This window comes from Equus asinus, chromosome 17, assembly GCF_041296235.1.
Source record: "Equus asinus isolate D_3611 breed Donkey chromosome 17, EquAss-T2T_v2, whole genome shotgun sequence".
NCBI lineage: Eukaryota > Metazoa > Chordata > Mammalia > Perissodactyla > Equidae > Equus > Equus asinus.
The window spans coordinates 24,831,174-24,857,019 of record NC_091806.1 but is presented as its reverse complement, the minus strand read 5'-3'; the positions used below and the strand labels follow the sequence as shown (position 1 = coordinate 24,857,019).

Here is a 25,846-nt window from a genome sequence, read left to right as displayed (position 1 = left end):
CACTTCGACAATATAGGCCCAAATTGCAACAAAGACTCAAGGAGTTTCTGGTTGAACTTCTAGTAAGTGACCTTGTTAAGGAATCAACCCCAGGTGGCATCTTCCCCAAGGATGTAAAAGGCAATTTGTGGATCCTAGAAGCACCTGTGCTTCAGAGTTTGCGTCTCAAATGTTTATAGAGCCCCAGCAACTCTCATTGCCACAGCAATGTAGAGATTCTCCCTAAGAACCCGTGGCCGATTCTCCATTACAGGTGGGTAAAAAATATTTATATTTTTGTATAATGGCCTTTACAAGATCCAAAACTGTACCTTAAAATGAGCCACTTCTTTTTCATTTTGGAAGACACTGGGTATTATATGCAACCAAATAGCAGAGTGTTTAAGGTTTGTTTCCAAGATTTATAACTGTTTTCATTAACACAGGGTGTCAAATATGATCCAAATTAGAACTGGCATTATGTCTTATGTACTTAAATTATGTTACTAGTGAAATGATGGAGTTTTGCTCACTGAGTTTGTTCATATCATAGTTTTCTTTCTGCAATGTTAGCTGAAATGAAAACACCATGTGTTACAGAATATCTTGTGAAAGAAAACTGGATACATATCTACCTGAACTCCAAAAGGTGCTCCTGTTTGAGAACATAATTCTAGACCATAAATTTTCTCAGGATAATTTTCCATTAACTCTTAAAACAAAGGGAAAATATATATACAGAAGCACAATAAGTAATCAATGTAATAATGAAATGTTTAGATAAATCATATATCTAATGTTAAAATAATCTGCCAACATTTTATTTGAAAAGATTTCAAAAAAAAAGGACTTCTATTTGAGGAAACTCACTGCATAAGCAGGAGCAAGACTTTAAAGAATGCAGACCCAGGGCTAGCCCAGTGGCGTGGTGGTTAAGTTTGTGTGCTCCACTTCTGTGGCCTAAGGTTCACAGGTTTGGATCCCAGGTGTGGACCTAGCACCACTCATCAAGCCATGCTGTGGAAGCATCCCACATACAAAATAGAGGAAGTTTGGCACAGACGTTAGCTCAGCGACAGTCCTCCTCAGGCAAAAAAAGGAGGATTGGCAATGGATGTTAGCTGTCTCACACACACAAAAAAAAACGCAGACCCTTAGATTTCTGGTTTGAAAGAACACAAGCTCTATAACATTCTCTAGGAGGAAATAAAACCGAGAAGAAAATGTTCATTTCCTGAGTTGCTTTTAGTTCCACTAAAGTGGATGTTCAAAAATAAATTTATTTTCTTTATATTCTACCTTATCATAAAATTCTAAATACGTAGAAACTATGTCTATATACATTTTTAAAGCTAATATTATTACTCATTAGCCATAAAATATCTGTGCAAATTTAAATTAAACTCATGCATCTTTTTACCCTCTCTTTACTCGTTTGTATTCATAAGAAGATTGTAAATGACTAGGGTATGAGCAGGAATGATATTCTCAAGTAATCTAAAATCAAGTTTGTTTGCCTCATTTGACACAATGTTCATTTTCAGTTTCTGATCACCTGGGGCCACTGCTACACGTGGTGGGCAAATTTCTTGTAGATAATATGCCACCTCTGACAAATAAGTGGTGTAATCTCAGAGAAATTAGTATAAGTAAGGACATGGAGGGTCAGAGATGAAAATGTATGTTCAATATGTGCCTGGTAGGGTAGTATGACTGGAAAGGTGATATGGACCTGAATGTGGAAAGAACTGAAAATGAGGCTAAAGACTATTTCAATTATCCTAAAAAAAATCTCTGATTACATAACTTGATTACTCCAAAATCTTTAATGACTGTCATTTGCCTACCAGCAAATCAGAGAGATTCATGGCATGGAGACCAAGAAGGATAAATTGTTAATGACTATGTTAATGAAAGCTTGGCCTGAGAAAATAGAAGATGGGGATGCTTAAGGCTGGAAAGTATTAATAGACATTGGCAAACAATTCCATATGGAGTTTTGAAAGAGAAAATTAGAGGATGGATACATACTTGTGATTTAAAATGTTTGCTACTTAAAATTTATTACTGCAATTTATAATAAAATATATAACCAGCAACAAACTTGATTTCAGCAGAAATAGAGGAGCTGATATAATTTTGAAGCATTTGTTTTGGCCGATAGTTGATATATTTGAAAAGGGAGGCAATGGAGAGACTGAGGGCTGCAGATAATATAGGAAAAATTGCAAACGTAGAGAAGGCAAGATGAGAAATAGCCATGGGAGGGGACACAGAAGCAATATCCTTTAGTGTAGTGTTTGAGGATAAAAGGAAAGCTACAATCTCAAAACAGAGGGTTATCCCTCAATGGAAAATTATTAGGATTGGTTGAGGAACACATTAGGGATTTTTGTTATGAATATTTAAAAACATCTTGAAATAGATTAAAAAATGTATGGTATATCAGCTAGGTGGCGATTTCTTAAGTTTGCAAACACCACACCTATCTGCTCCAGATGTAAATATTAGCTTAAATGACTGTTTAAATGTCTCATAAGTACTGAAAGCTTAACATGTTCAAAATATCACTTTGATCACTCCATTTTAAACCATATCATCTAATATGCAAAAAATGTCATGGTCATTGACTCAATTGCAATAAAATCTCTAGTCCTTGTTGATCTACCTCTCATCTGTCACTCCCTCATGTGTCTCTCATATAATTCATAATATTAATTATGCTGAAGATATCATCTTGTATGTGCTCCCAACAGTTCGATGTACCTTCTTCTCTCTATCTTCAGCATCTCCACTTTGGCCCAATTCAATATTATATTTCAGCAGGAATCCTGTAACAACTGATTGACTCTTTTAAAATTTTCACTCATAATTTCTACCCCTTTCCAATCCTATAATTCACTATCATCATAACAGCAAGAATAATCTTTTTAAAACTTAAAACTGATCATGTTTACCTCTCTTAAAATTTATCGGCTCCTAACAATTTACTTAGAATAAAATCCAAATAGTTATTATGGCCTACATCATCTGAGAATAGTAATTCTCCATGTCCTCATTATTATCCAGTCACACTGGTCTCCATTAAGTTCCCCCTCAAAAAGAACTAAAAAACACAAACAAAACCTCAGTTATTCTCTACCCCAGAACAGCGTTTCCAAGAAATATACCCCAGCCTGGAATCTTGGAATGTTCTTCCTGTGATTTATTAAATAGTTGTTTCCTTCCCATTTTTTTGAGTTTCAGCTCATATGTCACCCTCTCAGAAAGGCCTTCCTTGACATGCCACGTGAAATAATTCTCAGGTTACCAGATGTACCTTTTTGTTAAATTTCTTATTGCACTTGCTATAATCTACATCTGTCTCATTGATATGTTTTGTTACCAGCCTTTTGTTTCTTCATTATTATTAAAATAGAATGTCCATGAGATGAGGAATGAGGAATTTATCTGAAGCATGAGTGTTTCTTGGCACAAATAGGAAATCAGCAAATACGTGGTAAATAAATAAATAGGAAGATTATTCAAGGAAACTTAGGGAAAGAATTGCGTTTTGTGTCAGAAACAAACTGATAGCAAACAAACTCAACAATGTTAGAAAGTTATTTTCAACTTAGTTTTTACATTGATTCTTCATTCCTTTTTCTCACTGCAGAATAGTTTTCTGTTTCTATTCTATCCTTTCTTAGGAGAGATAATGTCAGTAGCTCTGGGCTTTTAAAATTCAGGCTTTTGTGATACACATTTTTTTTAAAAAGCATTTTATTGAGGTATGATTGACATACAAAAGCTGTGCATGTTTAATGTCTACAACTTTATAAGTTTGAAATCCTTGAAAGTAATGCCACAGTCTATGCCGTAAACAGAATTCATCTCCATCAATTTCCTCCTGAACTCTTTAATTATTAGTAGTAGTTGTACTATTATTATTTTGTGTGCATGTGTACTTAAATTTTTGATAAAGGGTAGAACTTATGTTAAATGATGATATATTCTTGATTCTCTGGAACTGCCTCCAAATTGTCAGGTAAAGGACTAGGACAGGACTTTTTTGGGCCAGGCGCGCCCAACAGGAAATATCAATTGTGATTGGAAAGGAACTCTATTTGGCTTATATAGGAGCAGATGAGCATTCTTCAAACAAACATCTCTAGAAAAATATTCAATCATATTATAATAGCATACTAATTCTTTAGCAAATATATGCAATGTAATTATCATAGAAGCTCTTTAAAAAAAGGATATTTATTATTATTATGATAATGAAAAATATCAAAATGTGAAAAAATATCAAGAAAATGTCAACTAAAGATTAAGGCCAGACATAATTTATAAATTTTAAAGTGATGTTATAAAAATATATAAGTATAAAACTATATAAAGCTACATAACTATATAAAACTATAGAACTATATAATATATATATATACATATAAACTATGTAACTATAAAACTATATAAATAAAAAATAGTGATTAATATTGAGCCACAGTGGAAACAATATGAGGAATTGCATCAAATTGTGGGGCAAGAAGGAAAAGACTTATGAGAGGGAAGAAAAAGGAAGCTATATCTAATAAAGCATAGAGTGATGCAATTCAAAAATGATAACATTTTCACCGATATCAGTGTTTTAAAATTGAGAAGAGAATCAGGAAACTGAAAAATAGATCTGAGGACATATCTCCATGCATTTTTGTCTGAGTTAATAAAATAGAAAATAAGAAAAGGCAGTTAACAGATATTGATGGTAGAATTTGCAAGTTGAGTGTACATCAAACAGAATTTTTAGAAAGGTCCAGTAAAGAAAATGGAGCAGGATTGTTGGTGTATCGTCTATTCTTGAAGAAAAAGCAAGAAATTTCAGATTAAGAAATCACAAAGCAACACAGAATTATTTGGGCCACACAATTTCTCATGCCTTTCTCATACTCCATTCAAGAGACATAAGAATTGAATTATGGCTTCTATTGTTTGTAAGCTAATAAGATGTTTATAATTTAATGAAGACATGAGGAAGTAAATCCTCAAAGTATGCATGATGCCGAATCATCTGTTTAATTTAGTGTACTTCCTTGTTCTCTCTACCTAATGATTGTAAATTTTATTAGACCTAAAACCTTGAGTTTAATAACTGAGTTAGATTAATACATCTTTGTAGAAAATATCACTCAAGTAATTGTCCTTGCCATTGAACAGCAGTCCTAAAAAAAATCCTTAAAATTTATAACTATTTCTCCTTTTCTTCCCAAAACAGATGAATTTCCAAACTCTTACATGGATCCTGGAAATTTCACCTGGGTCACTGAGTTTATTCTCACAGGTATCTCAAACCGTCCAGAACTCCAGATTCCACTCTTCTTTGTTTTCCTGGTCATCTATGGATTGACCGTGGCAGGAAATCTGAGCATCATCACTCTCACCAGTGTTGACTCTGGACTTCAGACCCCCATGTACTTTTTCCTCTGACATTTGGCTATCATCAACCTTGGCAATTCTACTGTCATTGCCCCTAAAATGCTTGTCAATTTTTTAGCAAAGAAGAAAACCACCTTCTACTGCGAATGTGCTACCCAACTGGGGATGTTCTTGGTTTTCATTGTAGCTGAGGTTTTGATGTTAGCTGTGATGGCCTATGACCGCTATGTGGCCATCTGTAATCCCCTGCTCTACATGGTGGTGGTGTCTCGGCGGGTCTGCCTTCTGCTGGTATCCCTCACGTACCTCTATAGCTTTTCCACAGCTGTGGTGGCTTCATCTTCTGTATTCTCTGTGTCTTATTGCTCTTCCAATGTCATCAATCATTATTTCTGTGATACTGTCCCTCTGTTAGCATTGTCCTGCTCTGATACTTACTTTCCAGAAACACTAGTGTTTGTATCTGCAGCTGCAGACTTGGTTTTTTCCATGATTGTAGTTCTCGTATCCTATTTCAACATCATTTTGTCCATTCTAAGGATACGTTCCTCAGAAGGAAGAAAAAAAGCCTTTTCCACATGTGCTTCACATATGATGGCAGTTACAGTTTTCTATGGGACACTACTATTCATGTATGTGCAGCCTCAAACTAACCATTCAATGGATACTGATAAAATGGCTTCTGTGTTTTACACAGTGGTGATCCCCATGCTGAATCCCATGATCTACAGCCTGCGGAATAAGGATGTGAAATCTGCCTTAAAGAGATTTCTAACAAATCCATGCTCTTCTTTTAAATCAATGTGATTTTAGAACTCTATAGGTAAATGAGGATAGGGCTAAGATTGGCTGCCATTATGTGTGAGAAAGCAAAGATCAGGTGGCTGACTTATAGGTTTGCAAGAATGTCATAATCCTGGGAATTAAAAGGTGCTAGGATTTGAGAAGCAATGATTTAAAAAATAAACTGAAGGTCTTGGAGTTATGAGGTTAATATAGAAAGAAGGCATTATACAGTAATTTTTCTAAGTAGTATACTGGTAGATAGATTGAAAGTAATATTTCCAAGTATCAGGAGAGATATATGTTAAAAAATGCATAAGTTTTATAGGACAAAATATAAATCTTAATGAATGCAAATGTTAAAATAAATCATTTAGGATATCAAGGGAACCCAAAATCAAACGTGGAAAGTGATAGAACTATCTACTGTATTAAAAATGTTTGGGACTGGTCCGGTGGTACAGTGGTTAAGTTAGCACATTCTGCTTCGATGGCCTGGGGTTTGCTGGTTTGGATCCCCAGTGTGTATCTATGTACTGCTTGTCGTGGCATCCCACATATAAATTAGAGGAAGATGGGTACAGATGTTAGCTCATGGCCAGTCTTCCTCAACAAAAAGAGGAGGATTGGTGGCAGATGTTAGCTCAGTGCTAATCTTCCTCAAAAAAAAAAAAAAAAAAACAAGTGCAAAACTTGGGCCAGCCCAGTGGCGTAATGGTTAAATTCGCATCTTTCACTTTGGTGGTCCAGGGTTCACCATTGAAGGTCCTTGGCATGGACCTACACACTGCTCATCAAGCCATGCTGTGGAGGCATCCCACATAGAAGAACTAGAAAGACTTACAACTAGGATACATAACTATGTACTGGGGCTTTAGGGAGGGATAGAAAGAAGAAGATTCACAACAGATATTAGCTCACGGCCAATCTTCTTCACCACAAAGCATTAAAAAATGTGAAAAATTTCCCTGAAGGGAGTCGGACAAAATGTGCTGACCTAAGTAACATTGGAAATTAATAGAGTATGTAAGACTAAAGGCAAAGTAACTATATGTAGGACTGTTCTCTAGTTATAAAGTGAGTTCCCATGTGGGTATGGTTTAACAATTCTGGAACCATTATGCATGTATACTGGAATTAAACAACTAAGTAAATTGGTAGCAGATAGTGGGGGACAGGTTTCTCATTGGTGGGGTAGGAGGTTACAGAAAAACAAAGAGAGGAAGCAAGAATGACCCATATGATAATGGATTAGTGTCACATACATCAGCATGCACTCATATACTCAGCTTCCTATAGATACTGTGGATTGTAAGCAAAAATAGTTATAGATATGCATCTATACATGAGTTACTATAGACATGTATATTTCCTCACTCTGTAAACTGATAAAGTCTGGAATCTTGTGCATATCTCACTAGCAACAAACATGTACAGCCCAGATGTTAGTTTCTAATAACTTTCTTCAGGATAAGGAGCCAAGGCTCCTTTGAGATTTGACTGATTCTAGGACTGAATAAGAAATTTATATGATGAGCAAAGAGCACATTATAGTGTCTGAAATTAAGAAAGTGCTTAGAAAGAAAGAGAAGAAAGAAGGAAGAAAGGAAGGAAGGGAAGGAGGGATGGAGCAAGGAAGGGAAGGAGAGAGAGAGAGACAGGGAGGGATGGCTGGAGGGAGGGAGGGAGAGTGAGAGAGAGAAAGAGAGAGAGAGAGAAAGACAGAAAGAAAAAAAGAAAGAGAGAAAGAAAGAGAAAGAAAGAAAGAAAGAAAGAAGAATAGGAAGAAAGAAAGAAAAAGAAAGAAAGGAAGGAAGGAAGGAAGAAAGAAAGAGAAAGAAAAAGGAAAGAAGGAAAGAAAAAGAAAGAACAAAAAATGAGAAACAATGTTGGAGACTGCCAAAATAACACAGGAGCCAACTAAACACGTTTCCAGTGGCCTAAGCCAGAATAATTTGACTAACAAAATAAAGTAGAATTTTAGAGCTGAATTATTATCCCAAGTGTGAAATGTCTCCGTGATAACATAGTGATATAATTAAGTGATTAAATACATTACAAATAGGGGAAAAGAATCGAATCTCACAGGGGAAAGAATTGCAAGTAACTTCTGTAGATCCTATGCCCTCAAGGAAGCAGACCACAACTCTCCACTCCTTGCATGTGAGTTGCACATAGCGACTCCTTTCCAAAAAATATAATATGGAAAGGAAAGGGGGTAACTGCATAGTGGAAAAACCTGACAAACACTCCCACAGCCATGTGATCAAGATTACCATCAGCAGTGGTAAGTCACATTGATACTATGTGTTCTTGTTATAATGTGATGAGAATGTCAATTCACTTCCATGATTTTCCTCCTCAAAACTCTTTACCCCAGTCTAAGCATGAGAAAATGTCAGAGGAAGCCCAATTGAGGGATATTTTAGAAAATGCTTGATCAGTGCACCTCAAAAATGGCAATGTCATAAAAAGTAAGAAAAAAATCTGAGAAACTGTGACAGCCTATAGGAGACTAAGGAAAGATGAGGACCACATGCCATGTTCTCTCCTAGATGTGATCCTGGATTAGAAAAAGGTCAGTGGGTAAACAGTAAGAAAATCTGAATAAAGGATACACTTTAGTTTATTAAAAACAACAAAATAAAAATTATCTGATATTCATCAAATCATTCAGATCTGTGAGTCTTACTGTCGCATGCCTAGCTTCTCTTCCTTATCAGTAAATGGACTTGATTCAAAAATAAAAATCTGAAAGATGAACCTATATGTAGTTAATTCTCCTATTTTCTTTAGCACCAACATCTGGGAATGTTTATTCTGGGAGAAGAAAGACAAGTGAACAGATTGGTCCATCAAGATTTGACACCTTATAGAACCACGTGATGTGAATGACATTTTGGAAATTTATTATTTTTTTCTGTCTAGGCTTGCATCTCCTCATGGGAATAATTACAGTATTGTGCTGGAAATATAGTTTGTTTATTATTTATATTTATTTATTTATTATTCACAGAACTCTTTTGTTCCCAAATTAATCCTAAAAAATAATACTAATCAGCATACTGCTCTGGTTGATTGGAATAGCAGGCACAAAGCTTTGCTGAATTGTCTTCTTACACATTTTTCCTGACATCCTCCTCTCAGGACACTCTGCAATGCTCCCTAGTCAGCCCCACAGAATCCTATTACTGCTCCAAACACTGCTAGTTATTAAGAAATCTTAAAATCTAGAAAGGGAACTCCGACTGTTGGGAAAATTTGAAATCTGATAGTTTATATTGCTTGGAGATGAGGTTGTACTTTTTGAAATTTCCAGTTTTACTTTATCTTCAACAACACTTCTATTGGAAAATTGAATTCTGAAAGTTATGTGTTTCCAATCTAAATTTTGATTTCATGTATATTGAAATCGCTTTCACTGACAGGTTTGGGTTTCCAAGGATTCCATTTTTCTATTGTCGTCAAAATCAGTTTTTTAAGTATGAAAAAAATCTCAAAATACTATAATGTATTTACTTTATTCTCACAAATTAATTCAATATGATAACTCAACTAGGAACTTTAAATAAACACCAATGCCCCAACGGTACTCTCTCAAAAGCCATGACAAGAAACGTGTAACTTCTCTAAAGAGCTCTTGGGAGGTCTTCTGTTTATGTATGACACTGTGTGCTATTAATCTTGTTTCTGAAAAGGGAGGAAATTGGTGTAGTGTTGTAACATAGACTGTGAGTTGCATATGGACGCTTACACTGGTTGTAGAATTCTAAATAAGCCAATGAACTTAATATTCAACAAATCTGTCATGTGAAATTTATAGATGAATCATTGTATAAAGTTTCTGACCTCCAGTATAAAAAGCTATGATTTGTGTTTCCATGACTCTCTATAGAAAGTCCATTCTGAGTGATGTTTTATGTAACTGTTTACATTAGTATTGTATTTTAGGCCAAAAACTATTAGGCAATCATGTTTAGTTTCCAGAAAAAAATATGTATACCACTTAATTAGAGAGATGAATGGCCTTGTCTAGGAGCACTACTCATTTTCCCCTGTTAAGCCCTACAGTTATTGATTCACCATCTAATATCAGACCATAAATCATGGCATTTTCTAAAAAGACATAAACAGAGATGGAATATTTGACAAATAGTGGTAGATTTGTTTGTAAATTTAATTAATGAAAGAAAAATAGTCATTGTATATTCATAGAGTAATTATTTAATATCTTAAACATACAGTTCCTCTCTATATAATTTGTATCTTTTTTTTTTTAAAGATTTTATTTTTTTCCTTTTTCTCTCCAAAGCCCCGCCGGTACATAGTTGTATATCCTCCATTGTGGGTCCTTCTAGTTGTGGTATGTGGGACGCTGCCTCAGTGTGGTTTGATGAGCAGTGCCATGTCCGCGCTCAGGATTCGAACCAACGAAACACTGGGCCGCCTGCAGCGGAGCGCACGAACTTAACCACTTGGCCACGGGGCCAGCCCCTATAATTTGTATCTTAATCATAACTCATAGAATGTTATCATGTTGTCATTTTTATGTATTTAGTGCATTGTACGCCCAGTAAAATTTTAGTGGCTATGTATCATGTAAAATGAAATGTAATATTCTGACCCTTTCCCCCTATATTGAAGCCCAGTGTTATAATAGTTGGAAGTTTCTTTAGTAGAAAACTATGTGGTAGATTTACCCAAAAGATATGTTCCTTGTGGATATAAATCATTTTTACAAATTTCTAAGAGAAACTTTCTTATCTAGCTATCTATTATAAGGAGAAGGGGAGTAAAGAGAAGTTCATGTTTTCTCTTAATAGAAATAGAGAACAAAAAGATTTGGTACTGCTCCTAAGAGTAAGGAGATCACTAGATTTTACGTCAGAAAATCGGTAAAGGAAATGTCTTGGAGGATGGGAAAAGTTGCTATGAGATAGTTACAGGAAGGATATTTGTGTTTGCGTTTATGAAGAGGAGAGAAGTCTAGAGAGGGGTTTCTTAAAATCTGCTTATGCACCACTAGCATATTTCACAATTTAGTGAATCTTGGCCAGGGTTCCCCTGATGAAATGGCCTAGAACAGAGTAGTGCAGAACACAAAACAGAAAAAAAATTAAGGCATATCATGTAATGAGAGGAACTAAGATAGGAGCACAAACCTTAAGACTAGAAAATGATTGCCTTGTTTTAAAAACTACTAGAAGGCCCATGTGGCTAGAGTTTAGTGATTGAGACAGAGTTGTGATGATGAGTCTGCAGTGGAAAACAGGGCATTTTGAAATAACAAAACAAAGAATCATCATTCTAGAGTCTTGTTCCACTACAACCGGCTGAGTGAGATTAGGTAAATCATTAAAACCTTTATCAGTTCCCCATAGCCTTTGAGTGTACTCTTTATGTTGAAATAATTGTACTGTACACCAACACACTAGTCAGCAATGTTGAATCCTCAACCATGGAAGAGGAGCAGAAAATCAATAGAACCTCTCTTTCTTTCACTGGAATGTCTTCACTCATGTCTATCTGTCAGTGAGAACAGACACAATAGTAAAATAAACTCTCGTTGGATAAACTCTTACTTACTAATTAAGTTATCTAAAGGGTTTTCTACTAAACTTCTCAGAACCTAGGGAGAAGAAATGTGAGGCATTCCAGAGAACAGTTTTGCTTTATCAGTGGCAGTAACATTGTGATAAAGCCTTTAATTGATACTTTGCATTGTCTCTTCTTTCCTTTATTTTATTACAAAATCATTGATAAATGACCCTTGTTTAAGGATGGACAGCTAGAGGAGAAGCTTTAGTAAGCAAGGGAGCCTCATAGTCCTTTGGAATCTTTTTATTTCCTGAAAGCACATACAGGAATTCATAAATCCACTAAAAAATGGAAAGAATGACATTGTGCAGTGTCTTTTAGTATACATCCACTTGTTAATCACTGTTAAAACATTGATAGCTTTACTCATAATAGTACAAAATGGAAATATTTCAGCTTTGTATCAACAGATAAAATTGGCTTCCATGTTTATCCTGTGGTGATTCTCATGCTGAATCCCATGATCGACACCCTGCAGAATAAGGACATGAAGGTTGCCTTAAAGAGGTTTTGGACAAATTTATGCTATTCTTTTGAATCAATGTCATTTTAGAATTCTATAGTAAATAAAGAGAAGGTTAAGATAGATTTCCATTATGTCAGAGAAAGCAAAGGGTAGGTGGCTGGTCTATAGGTTTAGAAATATGTAAACCTGGGAATTAAAAGTGGCTAGGATTTGGGAAGCAGTGAATTAAAAACTAAACTGAAGGTCTTGGAGTTATGAGATTAATACAGACACAAAGGATTATTCACTAGCTTTACTAAAGAGTATGCAGGTGCTCTTTTTGACATAAATATGTCTTCAGGAGTCAGGAGAGATAAAAAGATTTAATGGTTGAACATAGCCAAAAAATATGGAGGACAGAAGTTAGTCGATCTTTCTTATTCTTTAGCTTTCTTTTAGCTTTCTTCCTGGGTGTGTTTGGGAATGGCGGATCACTGCTTCTTGAACTGTAATTACAGATGGCTGAAATCTTTTTTATGGCTAAGTTAGTAAAATTAAACTGACAAGGTCATGTAAAATAAAACTTCATAACTCTTTCTTAATATATTTGATTTAAAAAATATATACTACTGATGAATTTGTATTCTCAATCCTAACAAATACAATTGAAATTATTTTTATTCCAATTAATATAATTTGTATAATTTTTAAATGAAAAACCCAGAGTACCATCATTGAATATGCTTTCACATTGGCTCATACACATAGCAGATTCTCTGAAGATTTTCCTATCACCCTACACCAGAATCAGTCTTCTTTATTGTGTGTAATAAATGTACTGTACTGTCATATCATCAGACACTCAATGGACCATGCTTGCGAGAGTTCCTTTTATCATTAGAGAAAACATTTAATTATTTTTTATAAAAAGTATAGTTTTGTTTTATCATCGTTTTGATTGGGGAATATACTCAAAAATCTGTTGTACGATATTGAACAGATAAAGCTGGCCAGATTGTATCTCAGACTTATCAAGCAGAATCACTAGGTAGTGGTCAATAAATCTATATTTTAATAAGTTCTATGAGTGCTTCTGACATTTAGCCTTAGGAATGAGTCTTGACAAGTAATCAAAGAACTCAGCTAGAAGAGATATATGAAAAATCATATTAACATTCTATGAGTGTGTTCACTTTATTTATGAATGGATTCCAGTGTTGAAAACTTCTTCAAGCATAGGCACTAAATCTTCAGTCGTAATAATTATTATAAAGGAAAATAAATGTAATCTGACAAAACTGCAGGAGAAAGTCAGACTCATAGACATGGAAAAATTGTAATTAAGGTATCCTCAGATTACACAAAAAGAATCTGTTTCAAACTATTTCTTACTACGTCTCTAACTAATTAAGTTATCCAAAGGGTTTTCTTCTAAGTTCTTCAGCTTAGGGAGAAGGAATATGAGGCATCTCAGAGAATAGTGGGTTTTTTTTTAATAATTTACACTAACCTTATGATAAAGCCTTTACTTGATACTTTGCATTGTCTCTTTTTTCCTTTATTATTTTATGAAATTATTGGTGAATGACACTAGTTTTAGAATAGACAGCTAGAGAAGATACTTTAGTAAGCAAGGATTATTTCCCTTAAATTAGATATGAGAGCTCATATATCCACTAGAAAATAGGAAAGAATGAAATTATGTAGCATCTTTTAGTATGCAGGCTCTTGTTCATCAGTGTTGAAACATTGATATATTGATGTAGTCTAACCTTACAAGATAGAAATTCTTAATTTACTACTTTACCTTTATTGTCTGAGCAGCCAAGCTCTGTTCACTGGGCATTGTCTTTACTACATGTTTATTCACTAACACTATGCCCTATAAATCTTGTTTATGATGTGACATGAGAGTGAGGAGATGGATGTTGCAGGATAAACTAAGCCATGAGTTACATATGGACACTTGCAGTGATTGTTACATCTCTTAATAGAAATCTATGAACTGACATTATACAAAAACATCAGGTGAGATATATGCAGACTCAATGTATAAAGTTTCTGAACTCCTGTATAAAATGTCGTTTTAGTTTTCCATGGCCCTCTATAAAATGTTCTCTATCAGTTACGATTTATTTAATTTTTCAACCTGATATAGTATTTTAAGATAAAGAAACAAAAAAGTATTGGGAAATCAAATGGACTCTTTAAATAGTTCTAATTCATTAGTGTTTCCTCTAAATTACATTTAGTGTTGAATGGCTTGTCCAGGGACACTACTCATGCTCCTAAAGATTGTTTTGCTTGTTTTTTGTTTTAAGTATTGTACTGTATGTACATAGTAATCAAGCTCTCAATACCAAAACACAAGTCATGGCAGTATATAACAAAGCACAAGCAGAGATGGGACATTTAGCTAATTGTACCAGATGTGTTTTGCAGATGGAAAACAAAAAGAGAGATATTATATATTCATAGAAGAATTATTTAATATCTACAAAATATAATTCAAACATATGTACTTCCTATTTTGATCATCAGTTACACAATATAACCAGGTTGTGATTTCCAAGCATTTGCTGTTTTCTCTTTCTGTTAAAGTGTCCTGTTCATACACCATAAAAAAGAAACGTAAGATTCTATTCCTCTCTTTGTTATATTGCAGCCCAGTGTTATAGTTAAAAATTTATTTATTGAAACCTAAGGACAAATTTTAAATTCATAGTCAGTATATAAAAACACATATCCACCCTTCTTTCCCCACACTCCAAGTTGATGACATATTTCTTATCCATTATCTGGTTCAGAGTGACTAGGATGTAAGCAAATGCCCAGAGATTTTACCAAATGACTTGTATATACACTATTGGGGAGTAGGTCCTTTAAGGAATTGGATGCTCATTTCACAGCAACTATTTGTAAGAATTTTAAAAATGTAATTCCTACCTGCATTTAAAAGCCAAATTCAAATACTGAGACTAGTAATCTACAACAACAAAAACAATTTTTTAAAAATAAACTAACCATAATATTTTAAGAGTTAGGAGAACCTTAGAGCAATGATATACTAAAGGCAGAGCTGTGGATATCTTCTTCAAAAACAGTGAATCAAATCAATAAATCTTCATCATGCCTTGGGATCTCATTTGTGCACAAACTATAATATTTCTGATAATCTTACTTGAATCAGGCTCTGAGGTAAGTCCTTTGGGACAGAGACACTGACAAAACCATGCAATCAGCTGCTAACAGACTCATTGTGAGGATAAATAAGAACACCCTTCTCCTGGGTAGGTTAGAAATGGGCTTTGACTCATTGATGAATAGTAACATCGCTATTGTACCTCAGGATAAGAATTTTAAAATGTAAGTAGAGTATAATACAATGAACTAGAATTAAAAAGTTTGAAGTACATTTTGTAGAGTAAACAGTGTTTTCTCTGATCTCGTATTAGTTTTGATGAAAGCATCAAGAGCATCTTGGTGTGAAATGGACGATAACAACTGAAGGACTGGAAGGAAGTGAAGAGATAACCTAATCACTTTTTTTATATATAGATGAATAAGTTGACTTTAAAAATGTTCAAATGAAATTTCTAAGCTTGTGAAGCTAATTAAAATCAAAACCAGATCCAGAAGGTAAGGTTGAATGAGCATCACACATTCATGTATTTAGGATTTGTGGAAATTAGCCATTTAACTCCACTTTTTTTGCCTGTTCTCTGCTTCAAACTTTCTTTTCCTTAACTCTTTTCATATCAGTTCTGATAAGGCTTACCAAGGGAAATCTTCCGGTAACATTCCCTTCCTTCTAGTTACAGAATCTCCTCTCATATGTTCCTTTTGTATCCAGCACTTAGCTCCATCGGATTACTATAACTCACCATTCTGACTCTGCTTGACTACTATCTTCCTCTCTTTAGATGCTAAGTAAGCTTTTTGATGGCTGAACTCTAACCTTTATTTGTTGTCACCTTAATACTCAGGAAGACATTTAATACATAATAGGCAGTCAATCATATTTCTTATGGCACACAAAATTTCAAAATTATATATTGGTTTATATGCTCTTTAAAAATATATATGTATGTATATATATAAACACACACATATATTTGTTTTTAGAGTAAAGAAAATAAAAATTCCAATTTAGAATCAATGAGGTGGTTTGGAAATATCAGGCCCATGATTGACCCAATTATAATCTATGTCAAAACTGTGCTTTCTACATTTACATTAGCTAGAGATTTTACTCAGGATTAGTGGGGAGCATAGCAAAGGTCACCAGTATGTCCCTAGAGATACTTTCTAAAACAAAGAATATAACTTAAGATTAAGAGGAAGAACTATTCAAATATCATTACTATGATATTAATCTTAAATTAACCAATGCAAAATTAATTTTTAATTCTCCATTACCTAACATTTAGAAAAGACTACATCATCGTGGCTCTCGATCATAAAGTGTCTAACATCCACCAGGGAAAGGGGTATGGAAGCAGATGGTTGTCATAAATATGAAAAGAAATATACATGAAGTATGTCTAAAGTGATTCTAGAATACAAATATGAAGTATAATAACTTAACATGGCAAGCAGCTTTTCACAGAAGAGACAATATTTCAATAGGCCTTAAAGGATAAAATTTTCCCTTCAACTCTCCATTTTTCTTGCACAGAAGGTTACTAGGAATGGCGAAGACAAAAGTAGAGAAGCAAGGAAGGGCATGTGGTTATTGACAAATTTAGACCAACTGTAGTAATTGGACCAATGGATGTCCACTGATCGCTGGGAAAGTTGAATGGAATTGGGATTATAAAAAATTCAGGGATGAGATTGTATAAAGTTACATATGATTTCAAATATAATACATACTTTATTTTTAATGAAAAGAAAAATGGTTTGTATGTACAAATATCAGAGTTTTGTGTTTTGGAGATGGAGAAAAACAACTGAAAGAAAAAGAGACCAGAAAAATAAAGGAAATTTGGGTAAATCTGTCTTTCTTTCCAGTCTTGTCTATCATCTATTCTTTTACTGCTCTGTCTTCAGACTGTAGTAATGTATGGAAATTAATAGTCAATTGAAATATGCTTCTAAGGAAAGAACAGCTGGACATAGTCAAGATAAATATTAAAGGAAGAATATGCACAGTCTTAATTATAGATCAGAGTGGGAGGCGTTGCTTAGAGCTGTTTATAGAATTGTCCACAGCTGTTTCTAGGCAAGTTACGTATCTACTTGTAGTGAAAATGGTGATGATGTGTATGGACTAGAGTGCAGTTTTTGAAACTTTGCTTGTAATTACTAGTGGAACATGTATTTGATTTTTAGAATTTTGGCAGTATATTTGGATTAAATACAATAGAACAGGTTACAATAGAACATGAAAGAACAAGATAAGTGCAGGCAAGAGAATAAGAGTATTGCTCTGGATAATTTTATTAGCTCCATGACATCATGTAACAAGTATTTTTTTCCATGATTTTTGGTAAAATAATTTTGAGTCTGAGAGCTAATAGTCTAGTGAAAGGTCTTGATCTGAGCAACCCAATAAATTGAAATTTTATTTTATTTTTCCTTTTCTCTTTCCTTTGTCCATTTTTCTTTTTCTCAAAATCAACTTTTATTTTTAATACACAAATTAGATATTTGGAATGGATGGGTTACTAGGTCTTATTTATCTTAATTTCCATGTTGCTACAACTAGACATTAAAACTCCATCATTTTTAAGGTTTCAAAAGGGAATAAATTTAAGGTGAATAAGTATTCCTTGAAAGTTATTACTTACCACATAGTGTTTCTCAATAAACATATTGATTGAAACAAACAGAAAATAACTAAATGTGGCCGGCCTGGTGGCACAGTGGTTAAGTTGTCACGTTCCGATTCTCTGCAGCCCAGGGTTCGCCAGTTCAGATACCGGGTATGGACATGGCACTGCTTGGCAAAAGCCATGCTGTGGTAGGCGTGCCACATATCAAATAGAGGAAGATGGGCATGGATGTTAACTCAGAGCCAGTCTTCCTCAGCAAAAAGAGGAGGATTGGCAGTAATTCGCTCAGGGCTAATCTTCCTCAAAAAAAAAAAAAAACTAAATGCATTTTCAATAAATTAAACACTAGTTGTAAGTACAAAGAGCTATTAGTAAGCTCTGAAGACTATTTGAAGAAACACAAAATCTTGTTTTATTTGTATATTTATTATCAGTGTAATTTCCAGGTTGTATAAAGCAATTTGTATGAGTTTATCCAAAAAATCTTTGTTTTCCTTTTTCAGGTATTAAAGTGAGAGAGAGACAGAGGACAGAGAAAAGGAAAAGGAGTAAATGAAAAATATGACATTTGACACTAATAGCAAGAACCTAGTTCTATAATTTTTACAATTTACTAAAATAAATTTAATTGAAGATTCAATAATTCAATTGTGAAAAGCAATGACAATGAATAAGAAAAAATGAATAGAAGGATATCCAACTTAAAGTAGGAAAACAAAAATTAACACACAAGATATAATTCAAATCTATATTCTTTAATAAAAGGTGCAGTGTTGAAAGAGACTTACAAATTGATTTTTAATGAGATATAAATTTCCTAATCTCTTGGAAAGAAAATATTAATTTTACTATAAAGGACTACATACTATAAAATTATATGGGAATTAATATTCTTTGATCATGTAAGTTCATGTTTTAGAGATAAAAATATTTATGCAATATTATAGCAAGTAAAATCTTCAAATAATTTGTTACTAGCAACAGAATAAATAAGATATGCTGTATCAAGATTATAATGATGAAATGTGGACTCCCAAGTCAGAAACACATGCATTTGAAACTCAACTAATTGTATTCAGATCAGCTATTTGATTTTGTTTTGGATGTTTCTGTTTCAATCTCCTATTCTTCGTCCGTAAAGTGGGCCAATAATATGATTTTTACATAAAGCTTTAGTGACATTAAAGAAGTAAATAAACACCTAATTATACTTTCTATCTTTCCTACTTTCAGTATTTGCATTGCAAACATAATTATGAAGATGATTTTGCAACTTATAGTGACCATTAAGTGATAAATTGTTAAAGTAAAATAGAAAATGCAATACTATATTTCTGCAAGCATTGGGACAATGTGGAATTGTATCTGCACAGTTATGATGAAACATCTGTCAAAGAGATGCCACTGCACAAGATTTGTTTTCTTTTAAGTTGTTAGTGTTAACATCTTTCCAATAAAAACAATAGCTTAAACATTCTAATGTCAGTTTACAGTTTTAAGCAGCTTAATGCATAAGAATTTTGAACAGAAACCAAGGCAGTGTGACTGTTCCATAGCTCCCATCTTTGTGTGTTCAATGGGTTTAAGAGTAGAGAAATATGCGTTTTCCCCATATACCTCTTTCTGTTCTCCCTCCAATTCCCAGAATGTCAGTACACTAATGATCTCTATATTAGCAAATAACTGCTTCACAAGATATTGAAGTGTAAAAACACCATTTATAGGAAGGGTAACTTGAACGTAACTCTTTTCTCTACTTCCTTATGCAGATGCCTTAAAGAGATATGGCTCAGATAAATTGTACCCACATAAAAGAATTTATTCTCGTGGGCCTCACAGATCAAAAGGAATTGAAGATGCCCCTCTTGGTGATATTTTTATCCATCTACCTATTCACAGTAGTAGGCAATCTAGGTTTGATCCTAGTCATTAGAACAAATGCAAGACTAAACACACCAATGTACTTCTTTCTCAGCAACTTGGCTTTTGTTGATTTCTGTTACTCTTCTGTCATTACACCCAAAATGCTTGGGAATTTCTTGTACAAACAAAATGTAATCTCCTTCAAGGGATGTGCTGCTCAATTAGGCTGTTTCCTCACCTTCATGACATCTGAGTGCTTGCTCCTAGCTTCCATGGCCTATGACCGATATGTGGCCATTTGTAACCCTCTCCTCTATATAGTCACGATGTACCCAGGAATCTGTATTCAGCTTGTAGCGGTCCCCTATTGCTACAGCTTCCTGATGGCACTGTTTCATACCATCCTCACCTTTCACCTCTCTTACTGCCATTCCAACATCATCAGTCATTTCTATTGTGATGACATGCCTCTCCTGAGGCTAACTTGCTCAGACACTCACTCCAAACAACTACTGATTTTGACCTGTGCTGGTATCACATTCATTTCTTCTGTTCTGATTATCTTCATCTCCTACATGTATATTATTTCTGCCATCCTGAGGATGCACTCAGCTGAGGGAAGATGCAAAGCCTTCTCCACATGTAGCTCCCACATGCTGGCAGTCACCATATTCTATAGTACCCTAATTTTTATGTACTTACAGCCAAGCTCAAACCATTCTCTTGACACAGATAAGATGGCCTCTGTCTTCTATACCGTTATCATTCCTATGTTGAACCCTGTGATCTATAGCCTTAGGAATAAAGATGTGAAAGATGCCCTGAAAAAAGTCATCAGCATTAACAACCAGGCTTTTGTGTTCATGAAATTTAAAAAACGATTTAAATAAATAAAAGTAGACTTTCTTTCATGACCTGTTTTTTTTTTCCTGTATTAATAAAACTAGTACAATGCCTTCATCTTAGTTAGTAGTCAACAAAGGTTTGTTCACTGTAAAATGAAATCACTCTCTGAATTCTTTGTAAGAAAGTTTGACTTAGAATTATAATTTATATGTAGAAAGTATCATAAGAAGTTACACTGTGTTATTTCTCAAATGAAAACATATATTTAAAAAATCCATTATCTCATCTGATAGCTACATAACTAGGAACTGGCCAAGAAGAGACAAAAGTCAAGGTACCACAAACACACAGTTTAGGATTATATTGCTTTAGCAGTATATCTTTAAGAGTTCTTTAATAATATATTTTAAATTGCATGCCAAGAGACAACTGTAAACCAGTGATTTCAACTGGGAGTGATTTTCCTTCCAGGGGACATTTGGAAATGTCTGTAAATATTATTGATTTTCAACATGACAAGGTGGCATAAAGGAACACTATTTCTATCTAGGGAGTTGAGGCTGGAGATGTTGCTACATAACCTATAATGCACAGGAAATTCCCTCATACAAAAAACGGTAATAGTGCCAAAGCTAAGAAAGCTTATCCTAAATAACTGTTTACTAAACAATTTTACATAAATTTCATATAAATCTATAACAACCTGGTGAATAGTGTTGCTCAAGTTTTCTATAGCCTTTCTGGTTTTCTGTTTATTCATTCTATCAATTATTGAGTGTTATTAAACCCCAGTAGAATTATGTTTTTACCTTTCTTCTCTGTCAAATTTTATTTCAGATACTTTGAGATGACTTTGTCAGTTGTACATGAATTTCTAATTGCTAAATTTACTGAAACTTTTTCCTGTTATGATTATCAAATAGTCTTCTTTGTTTCTGGTAACATTTCTTGTCTCAAAGTCTATTTTTTTCTGACTTTAATAGAACCTTTCCAGATTGAACCAAGCAGCTCAAAATTTTGAATTAATACCAACCAGCTGAGCTCCCTCAACCTTCTGATCTCAAACTTATATGTATACCTCATCAAGGTAGTCAGCACATAGAGGGAACTTTCATTTCCTTTAAAAAGATGTATCAGGTTTAAAGCAGTTGTTATTTCAGATTTAAATATCACTATAATTTTTGCTTTAAAATTAGTTCTTTAGCTAGAAAGTATTTGCAGTGGACACTACCAATGTTCCTTCCAAACTTGAGTATGCATTAGTGTCATCTGGAGGGCTCGTTAAATCACAGATTACTTGGTTAATCCTCCAGAGTTTCTAATTCAGTAGATCTAACATTGAGCCAAAGAATTTGCATTTCCACCAAGTTTCCAAATTATCTTGATGCTACTTGTCTAGGAGTGCACTTTGATTACCATTGCTTCATGGGATCCCTTTACCATATTTGTATACAGCTCCTGGTATGTTTTCCTTCTCAAGAGCCAGTGCCTATATCTCTTTGTTGGAGAATAGCATCAGGCTTCCTGAAGCTATTTTCTCCATGCCTTGTCTACCAGAAGTTACTGGGAATTTACATCCCACATGGGACAGCCCTTAGCCAATGACTGCTATGTGCACAGGAGCATTAATCTTCAAGCTCCTTTGCCTGCTCATTAGAATATTTCTGATGTTTGATCTACCTGGCTCCATAATCCTCCTGTGGGTTTTGACAAAAGTTCCTATCATGAGACTTTGATACTACACCCTTGCTTGGCTTACTTTCTTTCCAGGTCCCGCTTACCCCTCAATGCAATTACTGTTGGGAACAATTCCTAATGAATGCCATTTACACAAATCACTGACTTAGAGTCTGTTTTTTGGGAAACCCAACTTAAGAAGGTATTATAATTTCTGTATACTACATTATTTGTATAATTTGACAGAAAACAATGCCATTTTGATAATAAGTGTATTTTCAAAGATTAAAAGTCTTTGACATTCATCATCCTTTCTCAGCCTGCTGAGATATACTTACTGGAGTATATCCAGCACTTCTTCCTATCATAAAATGGGCTCAAAAGTTTAAAAACAAAACTTAAAAAAAAATAAATATCTGAAGAATTGTTTAAGATATATAGTCAGGCCTAGTTTGCTCCTAGCCATGAAAGTCTGGTTCCTTTTTCTTCTGGGAGATGGAAGACAAATAAATAGATGTGGTGTCAGGGGATATAAACCTGACTTGTGATAGAACCACTAGCTGAATTACTTTTGGGAAGTAATTATTTCCCTCTTTACCTGTGAGTTCTCTCATTGGTAAAATGATGGGATTGTACTAAGTATATGGTTTTATTTTTGTTTTACGGAAGTATTTTGTTCATAAATCTATTCTAATATTATTATTAATAATAATAATAACAATAGCAATTGCAGCAACTCTGGGAGAATAAGGCGGTAGCATAAAAATTTGCCCAATTGTTCTTCGTAACACATTTTCCCCAATATCTTCATTCAGGTCACTCAGGAACACTGAATCATCTCCATAGAATCATATTACTATTCAAAGCACTGTCTGAAAATTGAGGTACTAAATAAATCTACCATCCCCTGAAGCTCAGTAATTCCCTGATTTTTAATTTCTCATAAGTATCCCAGGAGCACTGCCTTGCCAGTGGAGGTCTCTCTCAACAGTACTACTCCGGACTCGTGCCTGAAGCTCCTCAATTCCTTATGACAATCATGTCCACTTAGACCTCCAATTGTAAGCAGTTTTATTACTGCGGTAGCACTCGTGAGAATCTAAGGTCCACCAGGGCTTCTGCTGCAGGGTAATTCGTAAAATCTAACGTTGAAAAGGAAATCCTCTCTTTTCAAAATTTGTGATCTGAATGGCTAATTATTCTTGTCCAAATGTTAAGAAGTAAAACTTTTCTTTAAAAATGTTTCTGGGGAAAACAGGAAATTGTGAAAATTATTGTGAGTCTGATTTAAAATTTGATTTCATGTGTTAAAGAAATGAGATTAATTTTATTGGGGATCCAGTCTTTCCATTGTCAAAGTTTATCATTATTTGTTCTAATTTATTCCACAATATGAGGAAGTTTCTAAATAAGTATATTAACATACTTGCTTTACTTGTAGAAGCTCAACCCCCAGGTTCTCACAGATCATTCTTTAGTGACAACTCAGGAAGGAATGTGAGATAAATGTGTCCTGATGGTGCTTTCTCAGTGGAGATGCTATGAAACACCCTTCCAATGAAGACTGAGGGAGAGAAAGCAAAAAGAAACTCCCAAGCTCACTCTAAACAAGCGAAAAACACAATGTCGAGGAACATTTTCCAGTGGAGGATTGGAGAGAGCACTGGTGTATATATTAAGCTAAACGTGAGTTCATTTTGATATCATGCTGTCTAATTCAGTACCACAAGATTCATTGTAGACTTAATCTCACGTTAATCTGTAAAGTTCCTCTCCAACAGTGAGAAACCTGGATCCTTCCACTTAAAAAACATTTCATTATTTGTTCAGCTCCAATATACACATAAGACAATTTCTGAATTTAACTCAAACCCCCATGAGAAACAAATTTACAAACTAGGACACAGAGTTTATGTACAATTCCTTTGGTCTATAGTTTTATGGTTTCTAATCAAAATGCCATTGTCCAAAGTTACTTAGGTCAGTTAGTCCTTCAGTGTGGTTGTATCATGCATTTATAACAGTTAGATACATTAGTATGCATTTCTTGCTGGTATTTGCCAACAATCTGGTTAATTTTTCATTGGTTTCCATATAAAATTTACTCTTTGTGATATACAGTTCTATGCATTTATAACAAATGAATAGAGTCAAGTAGCTACCACCTCAGTAATGTGGGGAACAGTTACTTCACCCTAAAACTTTCCCTATGTTTCTCCTAGTCAAATAATCTCCCTTCCCCCAAACTTTGATGAACTCTGCAGAACTCTTTTCCCTAAAGATTAGGAAATGGGAAGATAAAACATTCCCTGGGAAGAGCCCTTAATAACATATAAAATACTGTGGAATAAACATTATAAAAACACAATCCTAACAAATTGTGGTTAATAACTTCTTTTCATTGTCATTTGAATTCAATCTATTTTATTTATATGCACGAATTTATATAGAAGATTTCTTCTTAGTTATTGTTCCAACATCTCAATACTAGGTACCAAGTCATGGCATTTTATTGCAAGACATAAACAAGAATAGGACACTTTGCCATCAGTATTAAATATATTTGCAAGCTTAAAACAAAATTAAGTACTGCATAATTATAAAATAATATTTAATATTTCAAAGATAGTCAGTCTGCACTTATACATAGATTCTGATTAACACTGACACAATATGATCATGTCAGGCCTTAATTACTAAGGGATTGCTGCTTTTTCCTCTTCAGTGACCAGATGTGTTAACGCATGATTCGCAAAAAACGCTAGATAGTGATACTCCTCCTTCATTGTATTGAAACCTAGTGTTATAGTTGGAAATTTATTTCATAGGAAACTGTGTGGCAAATATTATATTAAAAGCCAATATATGAAACATAGAAGCCCATCCATGTTTTCCAACAAACCATATTCACAACTCTTTGCTTATCCATCCTCAAATTCAGAGTCTCAGAGGATATAAGTTTCTCCTTGTTTGGACCCCAGGATTTGTACCAAATGCCTTACTGACACTCTCACTTACATATTCTGTGTATAAGCTCTATTACGTTTTTCATTTCCTGTCTATTTGAAACCTCTAGAAGATATCTGGTGCATCCTCAGTTGAATGCTGGCCTCCCTAAATTATGGGGAAGACAACAGAAAAGGCACTATTTTGGAAAAAAAGGAAATAATTCTGTAATTTCTTTCCTCTTCCCCACTGAAAAAGCCATTTGTAGTGTAGAGGATTATTTCATTTTCACAGAGATGCTGTCTTTCTCATCTCAAGCTACCATAACAAAATCCATAAACTCTGTGGCTTAAACAGCAGACATTTATTTTTTAACAGCTCTGGAGGCTAGAAAGCCCAAGATCAATGTTCTGGAAATTTGGCTTCTGGTGAGAGTTCTCTTGTTGGCTTGTAGGCAGCCACCATCTCACCGTGTGATCACCTGACCTCTTCTTTTTTAGTATATGTGTGGAGA

General features: G+C 34.3%; 1 protein-coding gene and 1 pseudogene across 1 annotated transcript; both read left to right on the top strand.

Annotated features, from left to right (window-relative positions):
- Window positions 1-5,256: 5,256 nt before the first annotated feature.
- LOC139040728 (olfactory receptor 8J3-like) lies at window positions 5,257-6,204 on the top strand (annotated as a pseudogene).
- Window positions 6,205-19,784: 13,580 nt separating this feature from the next.
- Window positions 19,785-20,753, top strand: LOC106844051 (olfactory receptor 8U9-like). The gene has a single exon (XM_014861385.1). The coding sequence runs from the start codon at window positions 19,785-19,787 to the stop codon at window positions 20,751-20,753; it is 969 nt and encodes a 322-aa protein (XP_014716871.1).
- Window positions 20,754-25,846: the final 5,093 nt, after the last annotated feature.

Bases quoted from the DNA above. Each gene is read 5' to 3' on its own strand.
- LOC106844051 (XM_014861385.1), top strand. From the start codon at position 19,785: ATGGCTCAGATAAATTGTACCCACATAAAAGAATTTATTCTCGTGGGC.